General features: G+C 42.9%; 1 protein-coding gene across 3 annotated transcripts in view; it reads right to left on the bottom strand.

Annotated features, from left to right (window-relative positions):
* Positions 1–48: 48 nt before the first annotated feature.
* The window catches only part of LOC137167996 (trinucleotide repeat-containing gene 6A protein-like), a 43,576-nt gene continuing 15,943 nt past the window's right edge, over positions 49–27,681 (bottom strand). The window contains exons 4-26 of one of the 3 annotated variants that reach the window (XM_067570390.1): positions 24,759–25,067; positions 23,738–23,785; positions 20,160–22,217; positions 19,824–20,022; positions 19,224–19,702; positions 18,884–19,015; positions 18,589–18,756; positions 14,614–14,796; positions 14,237–14,403; positions 13,892–13,969; positions 13,504–13,671; positions 11,944–12,063; positions 11,224–11,361; positions 10,812–10,904; positions 10,512–10,686; positions 10,172–10,315; positions 8,873–9,043; positions 8,639–8,779; positions 7,874–7,981; positions 7,410–7,640; positions 7,052–7,122; positions 6,415–6,554; positions 49–6,238 (exon numbers count right to left, since the gene is read on the bottom strand). In XM_067570390.1, the coding sequence (XP_067426491.1) occupies positions 5,890–6,238; positions 6,415–6,554; positions 7,052–7,122; positions 7,410–7,640; positions 7,874–7,981; positions 8,639–8,779; positions 8,873–9,043; positions 10,172–10,315; positions 10,512–10,686; positions 10,812–10,904; positions 11,224–11,361; positions 11,944–12,063; positions 13,504–13,671; positions 13,892–13,969; positions 14,237–14,403; positions 14,614–14,796; positions 18,589–18,756; positions 18,884–19,015; positions 19,224–19,702; positions 19,824–20,022; positions 20,160–22,217; positions 23,738–23,783 (5,559 nt within the window). In that variant the 5' untranslated portion in view covers positions 23,784–23,785; positions 24,759–25,067 and the 3' untranslated portion in view covers positions 49–5,889. Of the gene's footprint in view, positions 6,239–6,414; positions 6,555–7,051; positions 7,123–7,409; positions 7,641–7,873; positions 7,982–8,638; positions 8,780–8,872; positions 9,044–10,171; positions 10,316–10,511; positions 10,687–10,811; positions 10,905–11,223; positions 11,362–11,943; positions 12,064–13,503; positions 13,672–13,891; positions 13,970–14,236; positions 14,407–14,613; positions 14,797–18,588; positions 18,757–18,883; positions 19,016–19,223; positions 19,703–19,823; positions 20,023–20,159; positions 22,218–23,737; positions 23,786–24,758; positions 25,068–27,681 lie in introns of all 3 variants that reach the window. The other 2 variants (XM_067570389.1, XM_067570391.1) reach the window with 2 other exon arrangements.

Below are 27,681 nucleotides of genomic sequence, written 5' to 3'. Positions count from 1 at the left end.
CTTCTCTCAAAGACGACGGGAGACAAAAAGAGTCCAGGAGGCCACCGCTGAGTCTTGTTAGTCTTTTATTGAGGGTTGTACCCAAGTTATACAGCTTTGTATGCCGGCTGCGGGAGCCAGAGGGTTACAAACAGTAATCAGTATACGAGTACAGCCAACAGAAGACCCACTACCTACTACTCTACACCTTAGTACAGATTCTCTTAAGAGCACTAAAATCCAGAAAAATAAGGAGAAAAAAATACAGAACAAACCAAGCAACAAAGGAAGGAGAATAAAAAGATTAAATGAAACCAAACGAATAGACAGCATCAGAGGAGACATTCATTATTAGAGCACACTGGAGTTGGTTTTCTATACCTTGTAATATCAGGCGACTTCGTTTTTGTCAATTGTTATACCCATACAAATAAAGATTGTCCTTCAAAAAGTGCAGTTTCCCCCGAAGTTTAAGATAAAATCCTTTGATGACCCGAGGAAGACATTTGAAAATAAAAAGGTACTTCCTGTTTTGTTTGTGAGAGAGGAAGACTTCCTCTCGTTGATTATAGACACTGTACGTTTATATTCTCATATATATATATATTTATATTATATATATAGTTTCAACAGTCTCCCAAAGCAATGTGCATAATAGGTTTACAGGTGATCCAACTACACACTGTGGATTGATAGAATCTCTATAAAAAACATTGTAGTTGTGTAAAATTTGCAGTTTCACCGGCCTCACTCCTCTCGGCTTATCGAGGAGACAAGCTGTGAAAGTAAAGAAATGGACTTTGCAAATCTTAACCTGTCCTCCTCTCCTGCTACAACTGGCCCGACGGTTGCTAGGTAATAAAGGTTTTTCAGTTTTATTATTATTAGTAGTAGTAGTACTAGCAGTACGATTCAACGATGGCACAACATGTTTGAGGAATATTATTGGGAATCCCATCTCAGCTGTATTTTTAAAAAAACTTTTTTGGGATTTTTTTTTTTAAAAGAAAGCAAAAAACCCAAGGTGGACATGGAAGCCTGGGTTCAACACTCCACTGCATAGTCTCTCTGAGCGACACCCACCCCGCCCCCTCTACGCTGTACCCACCCCGGTAACCCACCCGCCCCACCCACATCTTTGTGCTGGTTAGACTAAAGCTTTTCAGGGTTTGTGTGTATTCATACTAAATGTAAAATGACAAAAAAGACAGCAGATTCTCACAGTTTTTGTTTTTGTTTTTTTTTTTTGTTTGTTTTGTTTTTTGTTTTTTTGTTTTTTTAATGTGTGTAAAGTCAAAAAAAATAGCCTTAGCGCTTTTGATCGACAGTAGGAGCCGTTGGGTGTGTGTTATGATATAATATAGCATTTGCTCACAGGATAGTTAAGTCAAGAGAAAAACAAAGAGTCACATTATTTTTCTTAAATATTAAAAAGTAGTAGAGTATCACCAGCCAGCTTCCCTCCTCTCCTACACTCTTTTCCTTCCTTTCTCCCCTCTTCTGGCCCTGTCGGGAAGCTGCTTGGCAGCCCTGGGGATTGTACATTGCTCGTGGTGGTTTTCACTTACTGAAAAAGGTTTTCCTCACATCATCCTTTTGCAAATGACATTTTTCTTCAAGCATTTAACATTGTCCAGCTTTTTAAATACACATACACACACATACATGACAACAACCCCCCTCCCCCCACCCAACCCCCCCCTCCCAAAAAAAGTATCGATCCCTTTCCTTCCCTCTCACCCTCCCTCCTCAATTTGGCATGATAATGTGTTCGAACATACACTTTTTCTGCACGAGACTGGGTTTTTGCATCTTCCCACACACACACACACACAAACAAACACACAAACGCACACACTCTGACACTAACAGTAGATCGGACGAGACGGAAACAGAGCGAGATTTAAGCTGGGAACCTAAACAGTAACATGAACATTAATGAGAGGCGTTTTACAGACGTTGCTTGTCCCTTCTCTAACAGCAGAGCAATGCTGCCTCCTGAGCTGCTGACCAGAGCTCAGTTTTGTCCCGCTAATGGTTAAAATAAGGATACTGAGGAGGGACAAAACTGCTCCCACGTCAGCGCTAGGAAAGACGCATAGCTAAAATCAGAATGAACGAAGTGTAAAATAATTTCATCAAGAGCGGAAAGGGAATAAAGACTATTTAGAGTTAACTTGCCTCCTGTCAGTTTTGCGTTTTCCTCTCCTGTAGTTAAGCTTAGGAGTTGGAGAGGGAGAGCTGATCCTGGATAAGCCAGCAAAGAGGCAAGTGTAACCCTGTGTCCCTGAAAAGCCAGGAAGAACCAGCCGATCACAAGTCACTTCCCCTTTGCCTGAGTCACTACAGGCCAATGAGAAGCCTCGCCTCGTTTCAGTCAAGCTCAAGATGCGAGCATCTCCACGGCAACAGCCACCAATCTATCATCATGACAACCAGGTGTGGTCAAAACAGTAGTTGAATACTTATTCAAATATGAAAAAACGACGAGCGTCGGTTGCTGTATTTGATTTTCTGTGCGGTGGTTCCATGTTTTTTTTTTGAGGCTGATCAGGTGCCGGAGAAGGCGGATCGAGGCTTCGGCCTTCGCTTATAACTTTTTTTTTTTAAAAACCGTTTTCAGCTACATTCTGGCTCAGTGCAGGCGGCGTGGCGAGGTCGCCGACTGACTGGCCGGCCCAGTGAACAGGGAGAGGTAAACCTGGAGAGGACGACTCACACCCTCCCTATTCTCTCGCTCCCTCACTGGGACCAACAAAAGCACCATCTTCTCTAGTCACAGCGCACACAAACACACACACACACACACACACACCTTCCACTTCAGTTGAGAACATGTAGACACACACACTTTACCCTGTCACAATACTGTCACAGACACACCTTCTCCCTCAGACAGACCTGAAAATCCAAACTACACTGCCGCCGCCTGTCTGACCCTCCATCTCGGCTTTGCTCCCCACTCGCTCGGCCTTTTCCTCTAATCCACCCAAGTGCAAAATCCAAGGCTCCTCAGTTCAATTTGTCAATTAAGTTACTCAAAAAACAAATGACAAACATGGTTCAGATGTTCCACTTGATAACATTTGTTAAACAAGACCAAAAAAAACACAAATAAGAGATATATATATATAGTTTAAGCAAAAAAAAAATCTGGAATTAAGTAAACTAATCTTTTGTATGATTGAATTATTTGGTAGAGAGCAGTTCAATACTGGCACACACCACTGTCAAGTCTGGCTAATACTCAAGATTCTGTCTCACTACATATGCTTTGAAGCTGTTAAATATTCACGACTAAACTTAAAAACACAACTAAAGCCAACGTTTGTAGTACTTCTGAAATAAAAACCTATATCGGAGGGGGAAAACACACGCACACACAACAGGCTTAACACAGAATAATTTCACAATGAAGAAAAGAAATTAAGGTCCATGGCTTCGCGCTAATGCTGACTTCTCGTTCACGCACTCTCTGAAGCTTTTGTTTTTCCCCGAATATTTGTGCATCATAGTAACTACACGATCACTGCTAGATAGGTAAAATCTATTATTTCACACGTGTATCTTGTCGACAAACACCACTGGTGGATTTACATTCACGCTGTTCTCCCACACTCATGCAGCCCCCTGCCCTCCCTCCCTTAAACCCCTTCCCCTCCAGCGGTAGAACTCACATCTGCCGGTACAGAGTATCCTATCACACACACACACACACACACAAACACACACGATTCATCAGGTCAAGAACTTCAGATGAGTACCCCCCCCCCTCCCCCTCCCAAAAGAAAAAAAAAAGAAAAAAAGAAAAAAAAAAAAAAAACAGTTCAACAATACAATCATATTCTATTTGTAAACAGGTAGAAGCCACTTGACTTGTTGTTGCATCTTCGGACACAATTAGGATCAAGGCAATGAAATGTGGACGACTTTTGCACTGTTAAAATATTATCTTCAACCAAAACAAGATTTGTAAAGTTTTTCTTCTTTCCTTTTTTTTTCAAAACACCATTTGTGGCAATGAGAGCGATTAAAAAGAAAAAAAAAAAAGAAAAAAAAAAGCAAGTCATAGTTCGCATTTTGTTGTTCTTAATGAAACATTTAAAACATTTTTTGTGAGACACGGGAAAAAAAAGAAAAAGAAAAAAAAAAAAAAAACGCCTCTCTGTAGGCCATGTGAGAGGCTACAGTATGCATAGATACAGATTCGCCTTTCTCTTGGTTTATAAGTCCGACAAGACAGAACATTTCCACTGACAGTCACACACTCACACAATAAACACTCCCCACTTTTGATTTTTACATCAGTGGAGCGGAGGAGTGGAGGAGAGGAGGAGGAGGAGGAGAGAGGGAGCGTTGGGATTTATAAAGCCCGTCCTCCAACCCCCACACACTCAAGGACCCCCCCTCCCTCAAAAGACAGCATATTGAAAGCAGTGTGTTGAGCTTCTCCAGCTTAAAGCAGTTATTTGGCAGAGAAAAAAAAAAAAAACTTACAGACCTATACATAGTTTTCAGTGCTAGAAGTTGGATTTTCCTTTCCTACAAGGAGTAGTAGTTTTTTTTTTTATTCAACTACAAGGGGGGGAAAACTGGCTTGATTTCCTGAGAACCATTGCTGGTTATTTAGCAGACAAAGAGGAATAGTTCAAATAACCAACGCCATGGCCAAAAACACTGATCCGAATTCCCAGAGTTACAAAGCATCGTCTTCATCCTCAATAAGAGTTTAAATTTTTTTGTCATTTTTCTATTCGTTTTATACATTTTTTAAAGGTTTTTTTTTCGTTTTATCTTTATTTTTTTGTGTATTTTCTGTTTTATTCCATCTTCTCTTTAAAATGAAGAATGAACACACGTTCCGCCTCCTAAGTCTTGTAAACAAGAGGTTGCAGTGTGGCACCTCCAAAACATTGAAAGCCTATTCTGAAAGTGCTGTTCCCCCCCTGCCCACTAGGGGGCTTGTGGGAGGGCTTGCTAGATAGGCCCTGCCCCCCTACATTAGGGTGAGCGGGGCTTGCTAGTCCCAGCTGCGGCTACAGTCCTTTGCACTGCAGAGCTCAACGTTCTTTAGTTTTAAAACAAAATTGGTGCAATACTTTTTAATGTCACTTTTACTATCACCAGATAATCCTCCTAAGTCAGCTTTTATTCTTCTTTTAACTATCTGTTGATCTTGAACTCCACGACAACGCAGTAAGGTAGGCGTGCCAAGGCAGAGAGGAGCGCACACATACTCTCACACACGCAATCACACACACACACGCACACACACAAAGTACTTCCACACACACACGTGCGCGTGCACACGCATACACACATACGGTAAGGACCTCAATGAGTAAACAGCTACACTGGAAAAACTGGCTGCTCCCTCTATATTGCAGATTATATATACTGAGAAAAAACCACATTCAGTGCAAAGTTAAAAAAGCTCATTCTCCAACATTGTCAGCAAACAAATGCAAAAAAAAAAAAAAAAAAAAAACGAAAACAAAAAGAAAACGTTAAAAATAAAAAGAATTGGAATTCAAATAAACATGACGAATGAAACAAAAAATATATATATAATAATGAGCTCGATTGAAGCTTTTTTCGGTCTGAAAGAGCACTACCTGGAAGCAAATATCCATCCGTTCACATTATAGAATTGGCCTGCATGATTCAAGTATTCCGACTGATATGTTTTTGGGCTAAAACAAAGTGGACATATGTGCAGAGAGAGAAACGTAACTTGTTTTCCACAGGGGAGACCCCGTTTTGTTGAATATCTTGTAAGTGAGAAAGAGTCCAACTAGTGCCATTGCGTTTATAACTACTTTTTTTTTTTTTTTTTTCAATATTTTCTTCTGCTGATTATTGATAATTCTCTACTGACCCTTCCCCCAACCTGTTTGATTGGCAGGCGGTTCACATGGTGTCCCCACCCCCTGTCAGGTGATCCACCGGGAGGAAGGAGCTGATTGGAGAAGGGCTGCTGATCCTCCCCGCCTCGGTGCCACTGGGTGTCCCCCACAGGCTACTGGAATAGTTGGGCCCGCCCCAGAGGGAGGAGCTATGGAGATCGCTGCTGTTCCATTGGTTAGGTTCAGGAGCGCGGCTGGGAAAGGGGTGGGGCTGATCCATTCTGCTCTGAGAGGAGCCAATGGCCTGCCAGCCAGAGGAGGAAGTGGCCAATGACTGCCCTTGTGCAAAGAAACGGTTGATTTCCTCCTCGCTGGCAAACTCAGCCAGAATAGTAGTGTTCCCCAAAACACACCTGCAGAAATACAATACAACAGTGAGTAATGATGCCAGCAGCTTCAGAAGGAGCAGAACTGAGTGAACTACTGAACAAGCTAGTTAAAAGTGCCATTATGACCTTTAAATACAGAATGGTTGCTTTAATACAGAACTATAAGGGAAAGGTTGAGAGTGTATGTGTGATGTCCTTACATGTGCAGGCTCTTCTGGGCCTTGGCAGCCTCATCCTTGGAGCTGTAGCATACCACAGCGTTACCATGCGGCAGGTTGAGGTGGAATGTGATCAGAGGGCCGTGCTGCATGCACAGGGTCCTCAGGGTAGAGCCGTCAATCTGTGACACAAACACACAGAGACAGAAGATAAACAGTTTGTTACATGCACATAAAATAGAAGAAAATACACTTGAAGCACAAAAATATGCTTCCGGTTATGGTTACGCACAAACAGCACAAGTGAAGCCTGTAAACACAGCTGTATTGACTAAAAAAGAAGCATGTCTGTGCATGAGACAGACAACTGAAAAACACGGCTAAAACACTGAAAACACACTGAAAGTTGTTCAGTTAGAAATACAAATTATAAAAACATTAAAATACTAATTTCTACACAGATTAAATGTTACATTTATACTTTGGATTTGTAGACCTTTTCCATGCTTCTCCACAAGAACTGTTGTTGTTTTCAGTAGGAGCATAATGTAACGTAGTGTCACTTCACTCACCAGAGGAAAGAGGGGAAATATCTAAAGGTGTGATGAACTCCTGTAATAAGAGTGCTACACATACCACATGCATTTATATATTTGTGTGTGTGTGTTTGTTCGAGTACCTGAGGTGTGAGATTTTTCAGAACAAGCCATTGGGTTCTCCCTGAGCTGCTGCTGTCACCCCAACTGGAACCTGCCAACACAACCAGTGGAATTTAGATAAAATGCACAAGTGCAAATATAAAAAGGTATAACAAGTCAAAGGTACATGTTAGAGGTGTCCTCTAGCCATGTAACATGGATGAAATACAGCAACTGTCTCACATTTAGAGCACTTCCTGCATTTATACACCAAAAAAAAAAAAAGTCAGTCATTTTTCCTTTGTGTGACAGAATAATGACAAATACAGTTCCCAGTTATTGGAACATAAACAGTACTGCAGGTAGCTGTATAATGTATGTGTCTCCTTCCTTTCTCACCAGGTGTGTATCTGGACTCAGTGGAGCCCCACCCCCCCAGTCTCAGGGCAGAGCTGTCCCAGCTGGAGGAGGCAGGGCTGGGCTTCAGGCTGGTGAGGCCGGGTGGCGGTCTGGAGGGGGCCGCCACAGACAGCGCCTTGGGAGGCAGGGGGACCTTCCACAGCTCATGGGCCAGGGAGGAGTTAGACACAGAACCGCCGCTGGGAGACCACTTTGACTCACTGGGTCTGGCTGCAAGGACAGAGGACAGCAAAGTGAAACCTTTTACATCAAGGGAAAGGAGGTCTGGTAGGTTTTAATTTAATCATTTATCTCTCATCTATCAATGTGATTTGATTTGACTGTTGTCACTCTGGATATACTCGACATATTAACGTTTTAAAGTTCGTTGTGATGATTCGGCCTGAGAGGTGAAGGAAATTGGAAAAGATTGCAAGAGCTGAATTACAAGAAGGAATGCACACCTGAAGTGCTTTGTGCTGTACTGGTGAGGGAACCGCTGTGGCTGGAGGCACGAATGGATGACCAGGCACTGTTAGAAGGCATCGTGGTGTTCAGTGATGAGGATGGCCCTGAGCGACATAAAGAGAAGGGTTAGTGCATGTCAGTGTGTTTAGGTTGTTGTTTTAAAAATTTGAATCCAGCATCTAAACTGCTCCTCAAACTTGAATGCTTTCAAATCTCTTGGATATATTCAGTTTTAGTATTCCAACATTTTTATGCAACAAAAATTATATATAACTTGATATACAAGACGTAAAACATTAAGACTGAACTGAGATCTGTAATGGGCAGAAAGACTGTAATCCACCTGCAGTTACAACCTGATAATGACATCTCAACAGCATAGCAGTTGTTTTAATATTACAATTTCATTGAAAACAAGTTACCACTCAGGAAAAGACATCCCTAAAATTGTACAAAGTGGTGTTTCTTTCTCTAACAAACGATCTTTAGTCGAGCAAACAGTGGCTTCCTGGCATCACCAACCAACTGATGACATTAATGAGTTAGCTACAGTCGAGCCAGTAATAGTTGTCCTTTCAACTGCTAAAACTAAAAAGGAAAAGCTCACTGCCTTAAAGTTTTACACGGTGATAATTGCTAATGAAAAGAAAAAAGGAGATAAAAGATTGGAATTTACCAACTTAGTACCAGAAACAAAATATAACCAGTGAACAAAACTCAACCTTAGTCTGTGTTCATGTTCTGCCATGTGTGTGACCAACCGTTGTTCCTGTCCCTGAGGTGGTCTGTGTCGCGGACGGTGTTGATGGAGAGGTTGTTGATGACACTGCCGGGGGTCACATAAGGGTCAGTCTCAGGGTCAATGTTGGGGTAACCTTTCCAAGGCTCCCCGGGCCGGAACTCTACAGACACAAATACACACACACAGCAATTAGCAATTTTCAATGCAAACACCTTTCTTCTATTTGTGTTTTTATATGTGAACGCTGGTGTACCTGGGGGCCAGGTGACAGTGTTTCCATGGGGCGGGGGGGAGTTGGCACGGGGCGGCCAGCCATCGCCCACCGAGCCCATTGATTGGCCGGGAGGACTCAGGGGAGATGGGCCAGGAGACAGGAAGTCATAGAAGGGAGAGTCCTCCAGACGCAGCCCAGACGACATAGCACCTGTGGGACGAACGCACACAGCTGTAAAGATACAGTCACATAAACTAAAACCAATTGGTGTGATTATACTACTGTATGCAAGGATCCAACAAGTTTACACCACCATGCCATCACAATAACTCAACAATTATTCAATTTCGTAAGGATCATTTAAAAAAACATATCAGCATATTTGCATCATTTATTTTTTAATCATGTAAGGTTGGAAACTAGGTTTCAATGGCCACAAAGTATATATAGTGGGGTCCAATAGTCTGAGACCACATTGAAAATATCTAATATCCAATTCTCAGGAGAAGAAACAAGACCAAATGCTTGGGGATGGGGTAAGAAATATTTACTGATGAATCCAAGTTTGGCATTTATGGAAGTAACAGAAGGGTGTATGTAAGGAGACAAACAGGAGGATGATACTGCAGTGTATCAAACTAACGGTGAAACATGGTGATGGGATTATTCAAGTCTGGGGGTGTTTTGCCTACTCTGGGGTTGACACAGGGATACAGAGACATGCTCTACCCTCTGGTTTGCATCTTTGTGGAGAAGGATTCATACTGCAGCAGGATAATGACCCCAAATGCACCTCAAAGCTTTGCAAAAAGTACTAGAAGACCCAAGAAGACCAAGAAGTCCTGACAGTCATGGACTTTACTCCACAGTCACCTGACCTCAACCCCACTGAACATTTATGATTTCAGTTGAAGACTGAGAAAACAAAGCATTCTGTGACATCACAAGAAGCTCTTTGGAACATTGTCATGCTGGGATAACATGGGTCATCAGGTTTTGCACAAACATGTGGAGTCCATGCTAGTTCGAGTGCATGCTGTCTTTAAAGCAAAAGGGGGACATACCAAATACTAAGATATTCTGAAATTCATTTACATTTTCCAAGATTCAACTTTTCACTCAAATTGTTAAGCTGATATGATCATTTGAAATGAAATGAATTAGTATTACATTCGAGAAAACTGCAAAATTATATTTATATAAATTATATTTTCTATATCTATCAGCCGTTTTCACATATATAACAAACGTTTCTTTAGAATAAAAATGGGCCCTTTCAGTTTCTAGCTTGATGCTACAAGCATGTACTGTCACAAAAACAAACAGGTTCTTCTGTACCAGGTTTGCTGTTCTGCTCCAGAGGGTCAGTAGCCCAAAGTTTCTTCAGTCTGGACTGGGGTGGCTCTTTGTAGTTCACAGCTCCACCACCACTACCACCACCAACACCCATGTCCAGGGATACATTCAGGTTAGAGTTCAAGCCTGATGGGAAGGATGGAGGAATAGAGGAAATAGCAGAGAGAGAAAAAAATGTCAGTCACTCACTTATTGACATAACGAAAAGGTAATTTACATCATTCAAATACATTGTATAATAAATATTTTACATTCCCTTGAATGAGAAAGTCCAAAGTTTTAATTGGTACCGCACAAGTGAGATGATAGTTAGATAACATACTTAAAGGGAAGTTGCTGAAGGATCCAAGAGCGGCAGCATCCTTCTGCATGTCAGGGGTATTGTGGGACATGTAGTTATCCATGTACGGTTTGAGGGGTGGGGGCTGCTTCAGCAGGGAGGGGTCCAGGTGTCGTGGCGGCTGCATCATTGATGGAGACGAACCAATAGGACGTGTCTAAGGACAGGAGATGAGACAACTGATGAGGCAACCCCAAAGACACTAAACACACTAAAGTATCCTGGAATAAAAACTCTTAAATTGCAGTTAAAATGACGCAGGATTCAGGGACAAACACGCACCTGTTCAGTCTGTCGTCCCACAGGCATGGCTCTCTGGCTCTGAGCCTTCTGCTGTTGCTGCTGCTGCTGTTGCTGCTGCTGGAGGAGAAGACGCTGTGGACAGAGAAAGGTAAAAGTGGGGGGGGGGAAGTAAATAAAAGCTGATCTGCCTCTTTTCAGTTCACAGAAATAAGCACTTGTCAGTTAGTTAGGTACTATAAATGTGGATCTTGGAATACTCTAATACAGTTTCAAGTGTCTCATCTTTGTTGCTTACAAACTGCACCAATTAACATCAGCATCTCAGTGCAACACAGCACTGAATATAAAACTAAAACCATGCTATATTTTGACACCAGAAATTTTTATTTCATTTTTTTTCCATCCCTGTATGTATGTATGTGTGTGTGTTCAAGTGTTTCCATCAATCTACCTGTAACTGGCTGATCTGGTTGAGCTGTGACAGCTGGTTGAGTTGGGAGAGTTGGTTGAGCACAGCCACCTGCTGAGGGCCAAACAGAGGGTTCAGGCCTCCGTTACCTCCTGGGTACTTCAACAGGGATGGAGGGACCTGAACACAGACAAGATTTTGGTTTTAGTTGCCATTATGACATTCAAGTTTTTTTTAATTTTATGTTAAACACAAATAAAACAAGAGCAGGAGAGAGAGAAAGGGGATGGCAAAACTAATAACATATTTAGTATGTTTGGCTGAAGACTTCTGCTGGAAAATGCAGTTTCTCTCTTATATCTTCTTCAGCAGGTGTCTCACCATTATCTAGAAATTGTTTTACATTGTAAAATTGGTATGTCAATAATTACATAATGAATTGATGACTAAACAAACTAATGTTTGCCAGAGGTTCTTACATCACATTTGATTGACATCACTGATTGCAAATAAAATAACCCAAACGATCAACTAATGAGATGATTCTTTTACTGTTTTTGTCCTCTGGATCATCCCTCTTTTCCTAACAGACATAGCATTTTCCCACCTTTTCTCAAGCACTAACAACATTTAAACTAATGAGATGAAATCTTTTTGGTCTAAAACATAATGAGCAGTAGAGCAATGGCAGCTGTGTTGCAGCCCAGTTAAAGAAATATCAATGAAATAAAAACAAGAAATTTTTTTGTGTATGTGTGTTACCTGAGAGGGCAGGATGGGCGGAGGCACTTGGTTACGAAGGTTGGGTTGGGGGGGGACCTGGGACTGGGGGCCGCCACGGCCCTGTGCTACACTGCTGCCACCCAACATAGGGTTTACATTCTAAGCAAGGAAGACACAAACACACACACACACACACACACACACACACACACACACACACACATTGTTGTAATGGTCAAACAACTGTCAAGAAACAACTTTTTGTCATTCAATGTAACGTAACACAAGACAAACAACCAATCCTAAACCATCTGTTAATGACTTTGTGACCACAGGCTGTTAAGTGAAGTCGTTAGTGAGTACAATCACAAATTAAATTCCAGATAATTGTGGGAAATGACATCTCAACAGCTTTTTGATGGGTAACCTGCTGGAGTTCCATCTATATAAAATGCAGGCAAAACACTGATTCAGTTCATCTCCATTTCTTTACATTAAGTGATAGATATTAGTATCCCAAGAGTATTTGGCAGGACATAAGACACATAGGCTCAGGACCAAGAGAAAACATCCTCTTCATCCTTCAGCACTCACCTGCCGAGCAGCCCCAGGACTAGAGTGGGCAGGAGATGGCCCAGAGTCGAGACAAGGGATAGGCTGAGCAGAATTGGAAGGGGAAAAGCTCACGCTTTGATTGGAGGAGAGTCCATCAGAAGCTGGACTATCGTAAGTAGAGGGGGAAACAGACAGCTGCAGAAGCAAGGCCAGGTGCACAGCAGATGGACGGCAAGCATAGAGGGACAGGAAGCACATCATCAGGCAGAGAGGGAAGGAGAAAAGGAAGAAGAGTTAATTTTGGAAAAAGGGAGTAGGAGGAGAAAGAAATGTGGAGACAGAAAGATAGAGTGAACAGTGAAGGAAAGCGTGAAAGAGGAGAGCAAGCAGCTTTAGGCGCAGAAGGAAAAGCAGCAAAGCCAAACAAACCCACGGCAGCTTTCTACAGAACTATGAAAGGGAATGAATCATTACTGTGCTAAAGCCTAATTACAAATCATTTGCAAAACCGTCAATTGCCATTATAAACAATTAACAGGGATTAAAGCAAGAAACAATTTGTGAGCCTGAAAAGTTTTCCAGGAGGAAATATGTACAATGTACTGAATTAAGTATTATATTAATTTCAAACTGCTCTATGCCTGAAATCAGGCATGGTGCCTGAGAACTTCAAGCCCTGAATTAAGCATGTTAGTGATCATCTTTCATTTGTTTTTGTTGCTCATAAGTAACAAAGCATAACTGATAATTCGTAAAGGTGAGATGAGATACAAGGTCATGCAAACAGAAAGTATCAAATGAAACATCCCTTTCAATAGCCTACACATCAAATGCAGTGTGTTAAAACAACCACTGTGGGGCGCAACAGGGCTGAGAGCAGCAGACAATCGGCAGCTTACAGACAACATGTCTGCAGAGACTCTCTCACTCTCTAGACCTACCTCATGATCACCACAATGGCAGAAAGACTCACCAGACCTCTATCAACTAATGATTTTACCCCCACCGCTACTAGACCCAGCTAACAGCAGTGTTTCTGCATACCTTGTCATAGTAAGGGCTGCGATCCATGGCAGACTCCTTGTGGAGCTGGTGTCGAGACCCGGGATTCTTCCCTATTACTCCATTGAAGTCTCCCATACCGCCCATGTCCATACGCTTGTCCTGCACCATCCCTCCTCCTGTTTTCATGGAGTCGTCAGGAGAGTCTCGCTGAAAGGGGACAAGACAAGAAAATGGGATTATAGAAACAGAAAAGCATAAATATTGCACACAATCATCAAAAATCATAAGTCGGCTGCAACAATAGCTTTAGTGCTACGATAACATGGTTTGTTTTTGTTTCCAACACATTTTTCATAAAGGTTTTGTAGACAACAGAACAACACAGTCATTTAGAGATGACTAACGCACAATGGGAATCAGTACTTACAGAGAAGTTCATGCTGTTGAACTGGTTGATGAAGGGTTTCATCCAGGGTTCATCCTGTTTGTTGACTGGTTTGTTCATCTGAAACACAGCAGATACATTTATTTACAATATACAGTAGACACTTGAAGCATTAGCAGGGTTGCCTTTTTAACCATTTAAATTTCAAGCATTCCTTTATTTTGTACTGAGACTTCTGCTGTTTCTGTCAGGAACTCACATGGTTAAGAAAAGAACAAACTTTACATTAAACTGCTTTTCTTTAATGTCAGCAAGTGTTTGGTTAAAGCGGGGGTCAATGTTTTCATTTTTTGTGATGAACAAATGTGCAAAGCTAAGGTGACAGACCTTGTTGGAGCCTTTATGCTTGTAGTTCCAGGTGTTTTGGTCATGGGACCTGTTGTCCTGTTGGCTGTTGCTCCACATGCCAATCTCCACCTCCTCTTCCTGGTCCCAGCTATTGCTCATGGACACCTCCTCACCACACCACGTCTCCATGGGCTTGGGACCTGGAGCTACTGAGGAGGGAGGGAAAGGAAGAAACTGAATATCAGCGAGTGATTGTATACAATTCAGTTGTTCATTTTCCTACAGGAAAATTCTCTCTCCTGCTACTCTTCGCAGAAAGGTCAGAGTTCACTGTCAGGACTGCAGATAATTTTAACATCATAATTCTCTTCAGAACGAGATTTTTGAGGAATATTCAATTTCATGTGTGCACCTACCAGACTTATGCTGGCCGCCCCATCCAGTCTCTCTGCTATCCCTGGCGTGTTCATCCCAACTGGAGCTGGTGTCCATGGGCTTCCCCCATGCAGACGTCCCGTTGTCCACTGTCACGGGCGGAGCAGAGCTGGGCTCCCTCCATGTTGAGGACTCCTTCTGCTGGGGGTAAGGTTCACCCCAACCTAGACGAAAAGAGAGGAAAGTAACATTAGAATGAGGACATACATTCAGAGGTTAAGTCTTGAACCGATAGCTTAAACTAAACATTAATAGTATTTGCTTACTTCTTTTTAAATTGTCTTTTATTATTGAGGCCAAAGGCAGGTATCAGAAGTCTAATTTTTGCTGGCAGAACACACCTAAACCTTGTTTAGTTCGACACTGCAACCTGTGCACAGCTGAATATTCATATAGTAATACATAACGTATGAGTAATGAAGCCACATTTATCAAGGTATTTGTTTGTTTTCATGCCAGCATCACAGCTCTCCCCATTCAGAGTTGCCATATCAGGCTTGTCTAGCCACTCAAGAGTTGTAAGGTGAGTGGCTTCAAGTGGAAAAGGTGACAAAGTAGAGGCATTAAATCACTCTTGGAACCAGACTTACATTTTAATATTTACACTACAATGCTGCTGCAAGTTCATTGTTTTTTTTCCTCTGCTGGAATCAGAGAACACAGCTTGAGGAGAGAGCCATGTTCATGTCCCTGGGGAACCCTGCGTCAACTTGCTTATGTAAGTGTTGTTTACTTTAACTCTTGTGGGTGTATAGATGTGTGTGCGGGTCTCTATACACTTTCAAATGTGATGTGTGTGTGTATGTATGAGGTCAAAAGGCTCCTGTTACAGCTGACCACCCTGACCCGCTACTTTCTCCCTCCACAGGAGGCGTTTGGGGAGATGCCAGGGATACCTCCCTGTAAAAATAGGACAGATCATGGGGTGGCCTCGGGCTCCAGTGTCCCTCATGTGACAGGGCATGCACGAACATAAGCGCATGCACATACAAACACAAAGAAACATGCACACACAGCTAAAACAGACAGACACACAGAGGTAGACATATATACACAGATTGTTATATACATGCATACACTGAAGCAGATCCATTAACTGTAAACTCCAAAAATCACACAATCAGTGTCCAAAATTGGGGACTGGTAGATGAAAAAGATCCACCGGCCAAGCATATTTAAATAATAAATTGCCTTTTTGTGTCACATATACATTTGTTTCAGTACATTTCATTGACATAACAAGGTAATATGTTGAACACTGTGACAAGCAGCAGACCAGCAGCAAGTGACAGTTAAACGGAAAGCTGCAATGTAGAGTAGCGGATGTCCCGTACAGTGAACAGTGCTGTAAAACTAGGGGCGCTTGAGACGGTCTGGGTAGCAGGGTGGCTCAGTGGTTAGCACTGTTGCCTCACAGCAAAAAGGTCCTGGGTTCAAAGCCCGGTCATCCAAGGTCCTTTCTGTGTGGAGTTTTCATGTTCTCTCTGTGTTTGTGTGGGTTTCCGCTGAGTGCTCCAGTTTCCTCCAACCATCAAAGACATGTATGTTTGGGTTAATACTCTTGTCAAGGTACTGGCAAAAGAACTGGAGTTGGTCCCTGGGTGCTGCACTGCCACTGCTCCTAGTGTGTGTGTGTGTGTGTGTGTGTGTGTGTGTGTGTGTGTGTAGAGGATGGGTCAAATGCAGAAGATCAATTTCCCCACAGGGATCAATAAAGTACTTCTTCTTCATCTCAAGCAGTCCTACAGTTTCGCAGCACTGTTTAGACGCATGTAAAAAACACATTTAGTGCGCATTTCTACACTATATAGGGACAAACACAAGTAATTTCTTGTGAGGCTATCGTGTCAGGTATTTTATTACATTACTATTTTGGTACAAACATTTACCCGCTAGTGTGACGGATAGCATTCTAAGACTTACTCGCCAAACGGAAAATCCACCTGCATTTGGCACTTGGCGGGTGCTAATTTCGGACGCTGTATGCAACTGCATGGATAAATATACACACACAACAACTGACAATCTATAACCCCAGCCAGCATCTATTGTTATGTTTCCCTGTCTATGTAGGTGCATCAGTGATCGAAGAATAAAGAGGGAACGAGACACAAGTGTCTCTGCGTGTGCATATGACTGTGTTTGACAATTTGTAGATTTTAGTTGCCAGCACAACAGACTGAAAAATAAAGGATTCCTAAGAAAGAACATCTGAATGTACAAGAGTGAGTCTATTTTTCAATTTTGTGTCCAAGTATACGTCTATTGTTATATAATTTTCTCTTAATTTGCCATGTTGCTGTTTTCAGTGTTCGCAAAAATCTACAACCGGATTTTTTTCTCATTAAGTAGCTGCCTACTTCGCCCCACCCTTCCTATCCATCCACTTTGCAGCTCCCCTTAGCTCACTAGTGAGCAGCCTTGAATAACCCTAATAAACCCTCCCTCTAGTCCCCCTCTCAGCCTACTTCTACAGAATAGCTTCCTTACACGTTTTAGTTTTCCCATTCCTATTACTCAGTCACCAGACCTTGTCCTTTACCCTCTCATGGTCTCTCTCTTTCTCTGAAACCTAACAAAAGCCTGTGTTTCTACAGCAAGCAGAATTGGCGAGTGAGAGAGAAAGGGAGGAGAAAAAAAGGCAAGTGAGAGACGAGAAAAATCGATGCTCTTAGCATTCCAAAGGGATGACTCAACCAGCTTTACAAAAAGCCCTCAACATAGACAACACCGTAGGGAGATGAAGGAGAATGGCTGTACGTGTTTGTTTTTTCTCTATGCTTCTGTGCAAATTGTATATGCTTTTGTATGCATTTGTGAGTGCATCCAAACTTGTTGTGTTTTCACCATCTAAGTCGAAATCCTTTGAAGTCCTTATTTCAAAAAAGAGTGAGTTGGAGGGTCTTGCACCTTCTTATCCATTCCTAAGGCTTACACACTGCACTAGAAGGCTTGCTTTAACATGCTCATACCATTGTAGGAACTGACTCGTATCCTTGTAACTTTTTACATTTTTATATGCATTTTAATATTCTCTCATAACTAAAATGAATGTGGGTGAACCCATGTTTATCTGAAAGGTAATGCAATCCACAGTCACAGCATGCATAAGAATTCACTGAAACACTGTCATTCAAGAGAGCAGGGCTTTCCATAAGGATATGGAGTAGCCAGCTAGTGGGGTACAGGGGCTTGCATCACTGTACAGTTAATCAAGACATTCCGCAATGATGGTTAATGTATTGTTTTACTAGAAACATGAATGCACTTTTATTCAATGACAGTAAACAAGGTTATTTTAAGGGGAAACATGTTTTTAATCTCATGTCTTCTCTAGCCTATGTATTGGTTTTCAATTAAATTATTTTGATATCATGTGAATCTACTGAATCAACTAAACTTCTAGTCCGTCTCCATTATAAACTACTGCAGGAAGTCCCATTATATCATATTTTATTTTTAAAAAATGATTTAGGGCATCTGACATTAGTTTGTATAATTGGTCAATGGAAAAAATACAAAAGCATTGTAAAAGTGAAGAAGGAGTAAGAGGGACTAAGTGAGTAAGTGTATTAGTATCATCATTATTCACATATATGCATGTGTTAGGTGTGTGTGCACATGCCCCATTTTTTTCTGTCCATCTATTTGTTTTTTCACAGGCAAAACTGTAAGAAAGATTGTGTGAATGTTGAAATTGGACAGTTTAAATTTAGTGCATTTATTGGTTGTTTAGACTATGTTTAACATGTACAGTAGGGTCCACTTTCAATGTGAGAGTGGTCTAAAACTTTTGGACCCTACCGTATATGTATTGTATTTTAGTAATAAAAAGGTGATAATTAGTAACTACAGTCAATTAACCTGACTTCATCTAGCCTCTGCCTGCTGTCACCAACATATGGGTGCATGAATTGTGTGTGAACGTAAATGCATGCACACATATTCCAACTTACCAGAAGCACAGCTTTTGTCCTGGGCAACAGGCTGCATGGGCTGTGGAGGATGCATCGAGTTGTGTGCTGGGTGGGACTGGTGCTGAGAGGATGGGCCTGGGCCCATTGCCTCCTGGTCTGATTGGCCAGTCCTGTTCCACATGTTGACTGATCCACCACTGTATTTACCTAGGAGGAAAGTTAATTAGATGGTGAGTCATCAGCTGAAAATGAAAAGCCTCAAATTTCCTATGATTCTGGTCAGTCCCTCGCACAGCTCTTTTTGAAGAAATGTAAGTAGATTGAGCAATTTTACCAGGGTCTCCCCAAGCTGCAGTTCCATCGTCGATCTCCATCCTACGACGGATGGACTCTGGAGAAGGCTCTTCCCACCCAGTCGCCACTTCCTCCTTCTGACCTCCTGTAGGAATGGGGCCTCCCAGCCAGCCTGGTGGAATAATAAAAGTGGTTCATCAATTTCATGTCTTTCCACTAATAAGTCTTGTAGTTCAGCTAGAATTCACATTTGGTGCCCTATAGTGTTCCTTACTAAACATAACTAAACAAATAGGCATGAAATTAGTGAGGACTTGCTCATAAACAAAGGGAAATGATTGTCCCAGTCATTGGTTCTGATGAATAATACTTATAACTACCTGTGGGCTTGTTAGGGCCTTGATTGCCTCTGGACATGTTGGATTCAGGACCTTTTCCCCACTCATTGGAGGCATTGCAGGTCTTCGGATTCGGCTCACCCCAGTTCTGGGCTCCGTGGTTGTTCGTGGTTGGCTCACCCCAGCCCTGGCTCTTACTCTGATTGGGTTTGTGGACTGAGTCGCCCCAGTTGGAGCCTGGGTTTGGAGTGCTCTGGTCTGGAGTATTTGATCCTCCGCTCCCTACCCAGGTGTTACTGCTGCTGGTGTTGGTTCGGCTTGGCTCACTCCAACATCCAGAGCCAGATCGGTCGCTGTCGCTGTCCCAGCCCACTGAGCCTGCACCTTTTTGGGGTTCCCCCCAGTGGTTGTTGGCCCTGGCTCTGGCACTATCTCCACTGCTACCCCAGCCTTCAGTTCCATTTCCACCACTGGAACCCCAGCCCTGCTGTGGTTTGGGCGCATTAGTCCAGGTATTAGATCTGGAAAAAAAAGGTGTTTAGTAAAGTATAAAATGAACAATAGAAATATATTATATTCAATGCAAACAACATTTCTGCATCTCTATAATCAGTATTTCTATAATACTCAGACAGAAATTACCTGTCATCTTTGTTTATGTTGTTGCTCCAAGTGTTACTGTTGTTGTTGTTCCCCTTGTAGCTGGATCCATCATCCCAGCCACTCTGCCCACCTCCTCCACTTGCTGGGACTTTGCTGTCCCACCCAGAGGTTGACCTCTGCTCTCCCCAGCCAGAGCCTCCTGTATCTGGGCCTGAGCTACCTGGCCCACCCCCCCAACCTGCAAATACATGAAAGAGAGATCAATTATTTTGCTGGGTTCTGCAATATCAATTTTTCCTCTAATTTTCAATGTTTCTGTCGATGTCCCTAAAACACATTCAGATGAGCCAAGCTTCATACAGATTACACACATACCTCCAGAGGTCTGGGAAGGAGCTGCCGGTGTTGCTGTGCCCCACCCGGAGCCTCCACTGCTATGCTTTCTTTCATCTCCCCTGGGACCCTGGTGCTGATTGTTAGGAGAATTGACATCCCAGGCGGTGTTCTGCCGTATGGGTGTCTGTCCCCATCCAGTGTTGGACAGAACCCTTGGGTCCAAATCGGCCCGGCTCAGACCCGTTACTATTGTTGGAGCAAGGGTACCTTTTCTGCGGTTTACCCCTTTTGGCTGGCTGCTGTCTCTGTCTGAGCTGGATCGGCCTCCGGAGCTCTCGCCGCTTCCCTCACTTCCTCCAGAGCGACCCCATCCTCCAGTCACACTGCCTAAGCTATGGCTTCCTCCTCCTCCTCCCCCTCCGCCTCCCATGCCCATGGCGTCATCCTCCAGGCTCTTCCAGCCATTGTTGGCAGCACTTCCTTTATGACTTCCAGCATCTGTATGGTTGTTACCAGGAATTGTTGATCCCCATTCTCCATTTGACATCTTGTTGTTAGATGTTGAAGAGGATGATGAGGAAGAGGAAGAAGAAGACGCGCTGCTTCCCCAGGGGCGAGGTATCCCTACTGGAGGGCCCATTGTAGTTTGGTTCCCAGTTCCTGGTGTTTGGCCTGCAGAGGCTGGGATTTGATTCGAGCCAACACCCCAGGACAAGTTGCTCTGAGGCTGGTTTGGGTTATTGGCGGGCCCCTGGTCCCAGCGTGGAGCCCCAGTGTTATTGTGGTTATTATTACTCTTGTAAGCAGCAGTAGAAGAGATTTGGGGGTTCCCAGCCTGCATTAAGGCAGGGTTTTGGGGGTTCACAGTGTCTGCATTTGGGGGACAATTGTCTCCAGGGTAGGTAGTTGTGCCCCAAGGCGTACCGAAGGCCCCAGGACCCCCCAGCTCTCCTTGGGGGTGCTGGGGGGCTGATGAGGGGTTTCCATTGGCCAGCGGACCCCCATTCCCTCCTCCAATGGAACCCCAGGAACAATCCCCGCTGAGTTGGGGTGAGGCGGTAGAGTTTGGTGGACTAGAGGTCATTGTGGCGTTAGTAGTAGTAGTAGTAGTATTCATCATTATAGTGTTATTTGGTCCATTGGATTCAGTGTTAAGGTTGGTAGGCTGCAGGCCACCATTTCCACTGTTGCTGCTTCCTAACACCTTGCTGCTTGCTGTACCATTATTCACCTCAGTGTCTTCCATCATACTGCTGTTGTCTGGAGCTGCCATGCCACCCCAGCCCAGCAAGGGGCCCTGTTGGGGAGCTATACCCAGTTTGGAACTCATCCCCTGAGCCTGTGGAGGCCGTTGGCCTTGGGACACTGGGCTTGGGGTTGGATTCTGTGGCCAGGCACCGTGGTTGGCATTTGGGTTTAAAGTGTTTTGGGTTAACCCTCCATTGATGCAGGGGGCGCTTCCGCCGGTGGTGATCATGTTGCTGCCTGACTGGGTACCCCATACACCACTATTGACAAGCTTGTTGTTGTGGTTACCCATGTTATTGCTGCCAATACTGCTGGACCCAGCGACGGAGAAGTGGGAGGGCCCGGTGATGTTATTATTTCCATTATTTGCACCACTGATGGTTCCCATTCCTCCGCCAATAACCTGACGACTGTTGCCGTTGCTGTCTCCGTTCACTGAAACGCCGACCATCATGGCAGAAGTCACCATAGGAGAGGAGGGAGAAGAAGTCGTAGAAGACACAGAGGAAGAAGCATTTGCTGACATCATCATCACTGTTGTCACAGCAACAGCGGCGAGGTTTTTCTCTGAGCCGATCGAGGAGCTAGAGTCTGCGTCCATGCATTCTGATGCCAACTCAGGGTCTGATCCTGACCCACAGCCAGAGGAGGAAGAAGACGAGGAGCAAGAGAATGAAGAGGAGGAGGGGGGCCAGACGGAAGAGTTAGTTGAAGAAGGGTTGTTGGGTTTGTCGGTGCTTCCGTCCACTAGGACTTTTCCCCAGTTACTGTTGCTGTCACTGCTGCAGGGAGAGCCAGAGGACCAGGGAGAAGGTTCATACTGCGAGTCTAAGCCAGGATGCTCCAGACCTGGAAAGAGGAAGGGTGGACATGGCAGAGGATAAAGGTTATATTAGAGATTTTAAAAAATTGAATTTCTTTTGTAGCTCAAAAACAAAATCTGAGTAAATTTAGTAAAGCATTAACAGAAGATACTGATTTATCATTGTCAAAAAATTATGTCAGTAAGATGTACTATATTAAACAAAATGAAATGATAAAACAGATGTGGTTTAAATTTCCTCCCATTCACAGTTGATTTTATATTCTTCCATTCCCTCCAACCTTCAGCTGTCCAACTGTTCAGGGTGTGATCAGCGCCAGGCGTGAGCCTTGACGCAGCTGCCACCATTTTGTCACCACAGCAGGACCCAAAAGCATGCCAAAGCTATAAACTAGGATTCAGGGAGGCGGAGGACGAAGATCAGCAGGAGAGGAGAGATGGAGGGCATGGGGGAGATGGCAAATGAGTGTGAAGAGAGGGAGGAAGGATGGAGGGAGTGAGTGAGAGGAGGAAATGGAGTAGACATGGTGGTGGCGACTAAAAAGATACAGACTTGGTTTCATAGTCTTTATGCACACACTCATTCAGTCATAATGGCGACTACCTGAATTTGCAGTACCACAGAAATTCTCAGCATATTATTGTCAGCATTCTTGCATTCATTTGCTGTGGTAAGCTAATTTTGATGTATAAAGATGTTGCTGATAATAACTCACAATAGATGTCTTTCAATGTGTTGGCAGTGGTAGAAACTTTGAAGGTGAACTAACTAACAAGGTTAGTTAATATTAAAAAAAGTTGACTCAATAGTAGTTTTTTTGCCAAATAGAAAAAATAGAATTTTTTCTTTCACAGTTTTTTGCCAGAAAGTTGGTGATTTGAAATGTTGTAAGACCAAATAATTGAAAGGAGAGTATCTCAAAAAACAGTCATTTGTTTTTTGTCTGCGAGCAAAAAGAAAAAAGACGGTGTTAGAGGTGAAGAGATTTTTCTTTATTGATGTCCCTGTCCCATGGACTTACAGTATAAAGACCAGTATGCCCAAAGCAATGGCTCTGAGGCTGCCCAGCACCCTTTTATCATATAAATACCAGCTTTTATTTAAGAATTGACGGTAAGTCCTCATATTTTTCCATCATGAAAACATCTACCGTTTATTTCTGTTTTCACTTTCCCATTTCCTCACCAGCTGTCTGCTGCTGAGACCAAAACTGTGACCTACCAACCATGAGCCTCTCGAACCAATTGGCAGCCCATCTCTTACTCCATCTCACTCGAAGTGTCTCTCACTTTCACATAAAACGGTTGCCAGCTCTCTGTGGCGCTTATCCTATTCGGTTGCCAAATCTCCTCTTGCACCCTTTCACACTCATTCATCTCTCCCTGTCTCTCTGATATGCCATGAATAAAACACATAATCAGTCAAGGTCAGGTCAGACTGTGTCTATCCAGTCTGACAATCTCTCAGCAGAGAGCCAAAGTAAGACGTTGGGAGGAAGAATGAAATGCAGAGGAATGGGGAAGAAAGAAGGCAATGTGTAGTCACCTGTTTGATTAGGGGAGTGGCTGACGGAATCCCGAATGGGAGCCATGCCTGGAAACAGAGAGAGGAAAGACTGTCAAACAGACTTAGAGGGAGTTAGAGAAAATGGCAGAAAACAAACAAAGTGGGAGATGGTGCATGACCAAAAAGAAATAGTTAAGACAGATCATTCAATGAGAATCAAGCAAACAAGAAAGAAAAAGAGTGTTAAAGTCAGAGGGGTTCAAAGTGAGAAGAGCTTGCAAGTAGAAGAGTATTAGTAGAGAGACACAGCTGGTTGCTGAACCTAAGTTGGCAGTTAGTTGTGTATGCATATGGTAATACAAAGTAATGAATGCAACATTTGAATTTAAGTAACTCTGGGTCTCAGCATGTAGTTCTCAGTGATTTGTCTGAGCTGAATTTGGTAATGCTTATCGTCGATTTGGATGTTTTTCACCTCAGCACAACCTGTTTCAGACTGTTTCTGATGACAGTATGGCTGCACAACACAAAAAAATGATAATGTTCCAGTTATTTTGCTGAATATTACAGCTGTGATATAAACTCAGAGCCAACCAACAAGTTTGTAAATATTTCAAAAAAATTTCAGGAAACTAGAAATGGTTTAAACAAAAACAAAAAAAAACCTCAATGCTGCTTAAAATTAAAAAATTGTATGTGTTTTAATTCACAAGCCACAAATTAGTCTTAATACAAGTGAATCATGTTAAGGATGTCATTCAGAAAGGCTGCCATTCTGAATAAATTGTAGCCATATGCTAATTAGACTAGATAACTTCTATTCCAACTATTCAGGATAGTACGAGACAAACCACATCATGATCTGTGAGCAACAACACATTTTAACATTTTTTGCCATTTATAAATGTAATTGTACAATTGTGTCCTTGTTTATCCAACACTTCTTACTGGCAGATTGTGGTTGTGTAGGCTAGTGTCTCTGTATGCAACTAGAGACAGATTTAATTGAATGTAACGCAGTTTGTTTGCTTGCGCTCTTTTGTTTCTTTTCATAATTTACCTGTGAGTGCGGCACGTGGCTGCGGCTCCTGGCTGGGCAGGAGGGCCTCCCCGGGTTGAGTGGAGAACAGGTGACCTCTGGTTCCCAGGTCGACAAGGGGGAGGTCAATTGTTAAAGCTCAGAGGGCACAGCCTCAAGGATCTGGGGTGAAGAGGCAGGGCTTTTCAGAGCGGGCAGCAGGCTGATCAGGCCTCCTTGGCATTGCTGAGGACGTGCTGAAGACTGAATGTGTGTGTTTGTGTGTGGGAGGGGGGAAGGGGGGGCGTGGTTTAGATTTAGGACTCTGCCTGGACTTGGTATGCTCTGGCACTGCAGATAAAGACAGACAAAAGAGGGGAAAAGGTTAATTCAACATACAGTATGTGCCCATTATTATGACTTCAAAGACAATACTCAACTTGTGAATCACTCAATCACAACATCACCAATCCACCCCACCAGCATTTTTGAAATGTCACTTGTCTTTCTCACAGAATACATCCGCTTTTATATCAATCCACTGCAGCTGAGATGTAACACATACACACAAATGAATAAATAAAAAGAATTCTGTTTTCTTCCTGGATACTTCTCATAAAGCCCATTTGAAAACTAATTTTGAAATCGAATTATGATCAGACCATGTCCTGCTATTAATACTCAAAGTAATTACTAACTTTGTGATAGAGCAATGACAGGAGGATTTGCCTCATCTAGCTACAGAAAATAGGGTATTGATAATTGCTCAAAGGAGTCTTAAGTAACTGCGGTTACAGGGGATGTGAATCTTTGGGAATCTTAAGATTCCGATTCATGGGTGTCCGAATCGATTCCCGATTAAATGAATAGAATAGGGGGCGCCATTTTCAGTCTCTTGCTCCAGTATATGGTGTGCTAAACCATTCACTGGTGTCCTCAGTCCACTGAAATACAATATGAAAGATAACTGGCAATTAACATAAATGGTATTTTAAAAAGTTAACTGCATTAATTAATGAATTAATTAATTTGAAAGCATCTTACAGTGTCCTGCCTGAGAATAACAAAATGAGGGGGAGGCGGCGTGCTCCACTGTGTTATTAATGTCATGTCTCCAGCAGTGGAGAACAGCCTCTCTGCTACACGTTAGCTCCAGGGAAAGACATTGTTTTACAAGACGCTGAGCGAGCAAAGGGTTTTTGAGGTGAAACATACTGAGCACTGAGTTACTTTCTTCACCTCAGAGTTGGTTTAAGTTGTTTAAGTACTGCAGTGTGTGCTGGTCAACCGGTCTTGTTTCTTATTGCTGGAGTTTGATGCTCCACTCTGCTAACATTAGTCTCTGAGCGAAGGCGTAGAAGATTCACAGTATACTTTCATCTCACAAAGTTAGTTATTTACTCATTAAATCAAAAAAATGCTTGCAACCACTGCCTTTTTTAAAAGATGAACTACAAGATAACTAGCATGAGTGCACTGCCCTTGCAGTTGAGTTTCGCCTTTTTCGTTCAGTCAACACGTTATTTGCTAACATTTAGAAAGTTGATTTTCGACATTTGTTAGTCGATTCTGAATCGGAGATAAGAATCAAGATTCTTATGTGAATCGATTTTTTACTCATCCCTAGCAGTTACATTATTATCATTCCCTGTGATAAAGGGGTGATCGCCACAAAACGTGTCTTGCACTACTGAAAATTAGTAAATTACTGAGCTTTTCTTTGGTTTGCTTGATGTTGACTTCGCTGTCAATGATCTCTACCTACGGGGGAAACTGGTGTTTGCTCCACAGCCAGAATCTACAGTTTTGCCAGAGTTGCTTGTGGCAGCACCTCCAGCGTGCCACTGCATGTTATAGTGCCTGTGATATTACTGCAGTCTGAACACCTGAAGACTTATCCCATGCTTCTGTTCTCTTCCCTTCTTTCCCGCTGAAGGAATCAAATTAGTTCCCATCTCTCCTCGCCCTGCTTATGGTACACTGGACTATGAGACAAGTATGTGAGTCAGCTAGGATTGCCAGAAATGTGCTGTAAAGAAAGAGTGAGTGGAGAATTGAGACGGACCACCCTGCACACCTTCTCCTCTTGAGAGGGGGGAGAATGTGTATAGGCTAGGCTAGATTAGAGTTACACAACAGGCTTACAGCTGGCAACACTGTCCTCTTATCCTGGAGCAGGGAAAGAGAAATATTAAGGGGACAAAGGCAGTCAGGGAGAATGAGGGAGGGAGGAGAAGACAATAAAAAGGAGGAAGAGGAGGAAGGCACGAATCAACAATGAGGTGTGGGACACAGACATCCTTCAGTGAAAGTGGACCAGTGTATCTGACAGCAAGAAGAAAAGTGTGTGCGTGTCTCCTGACCTTTTCTTAGTGCAGGTTAGCGAGTGTGGTAGCTCTCCCTGCCTGTAGCAGCAGTACACAGGTCTATTTATAAACCTTGAGTTCAAATAGCAACCACTATGTTCACCAGCCAACATGATAAGTGAACAAACAAACCCATGTGTGGACAATGAGCAAATGTGCAGTTGCTATGAAGCATGCATGTCTTACAAGGTTGGCACTTACGTTACAAATTTTATTGATTTTGATATTCAATGCCAACTGGTGAAGTTATTGCGGTAAGAAAAACCTTATTACAATTAAAGACAATGTAATCCAGCTATAGCAATACATATCTGGAAAAAGTTTCTTTCAGATACAAAAGTAATGTTACTCATGCAAACCAGCAACTAATACGATAAAAACCTCACATGTTGACCAGACGTACCTAACTGAGGCCAAACTCCACCTTTGTTAACTCATAGCTCACTAGCTAAACCTGGGCATACAGCCAGCATCTAAACATAAAGCCTGCCAGACGCTCTTTAGCCGCCCTCTGGAACCAAACAAAAAAGAGACAGGACAATGATATCATCATTACAAATAACTCTCGCAAGAAAGAGGCCCAAAAGAAGAAGCATTAA

Source organism: Thunnus thynnus, chromosome 17 (genome assembly GCF_963924715.1).
Source record: "Thunnus thynnus chromosome 17, fThuThy2.1, whole genome shotgun sequence".
Classification (NCBI taxonomy): Eukaryota; Metazoa; Chordata; class Actinopteri; order Scombriformes; family Scombridae; genus Thunnus; species Thunnus thynnus.
The sequence above is the reverse complement of the archived record's forward strand: the minus strand, read 5'-3'. Positions and strand labels throughout refer to the sequence as shown.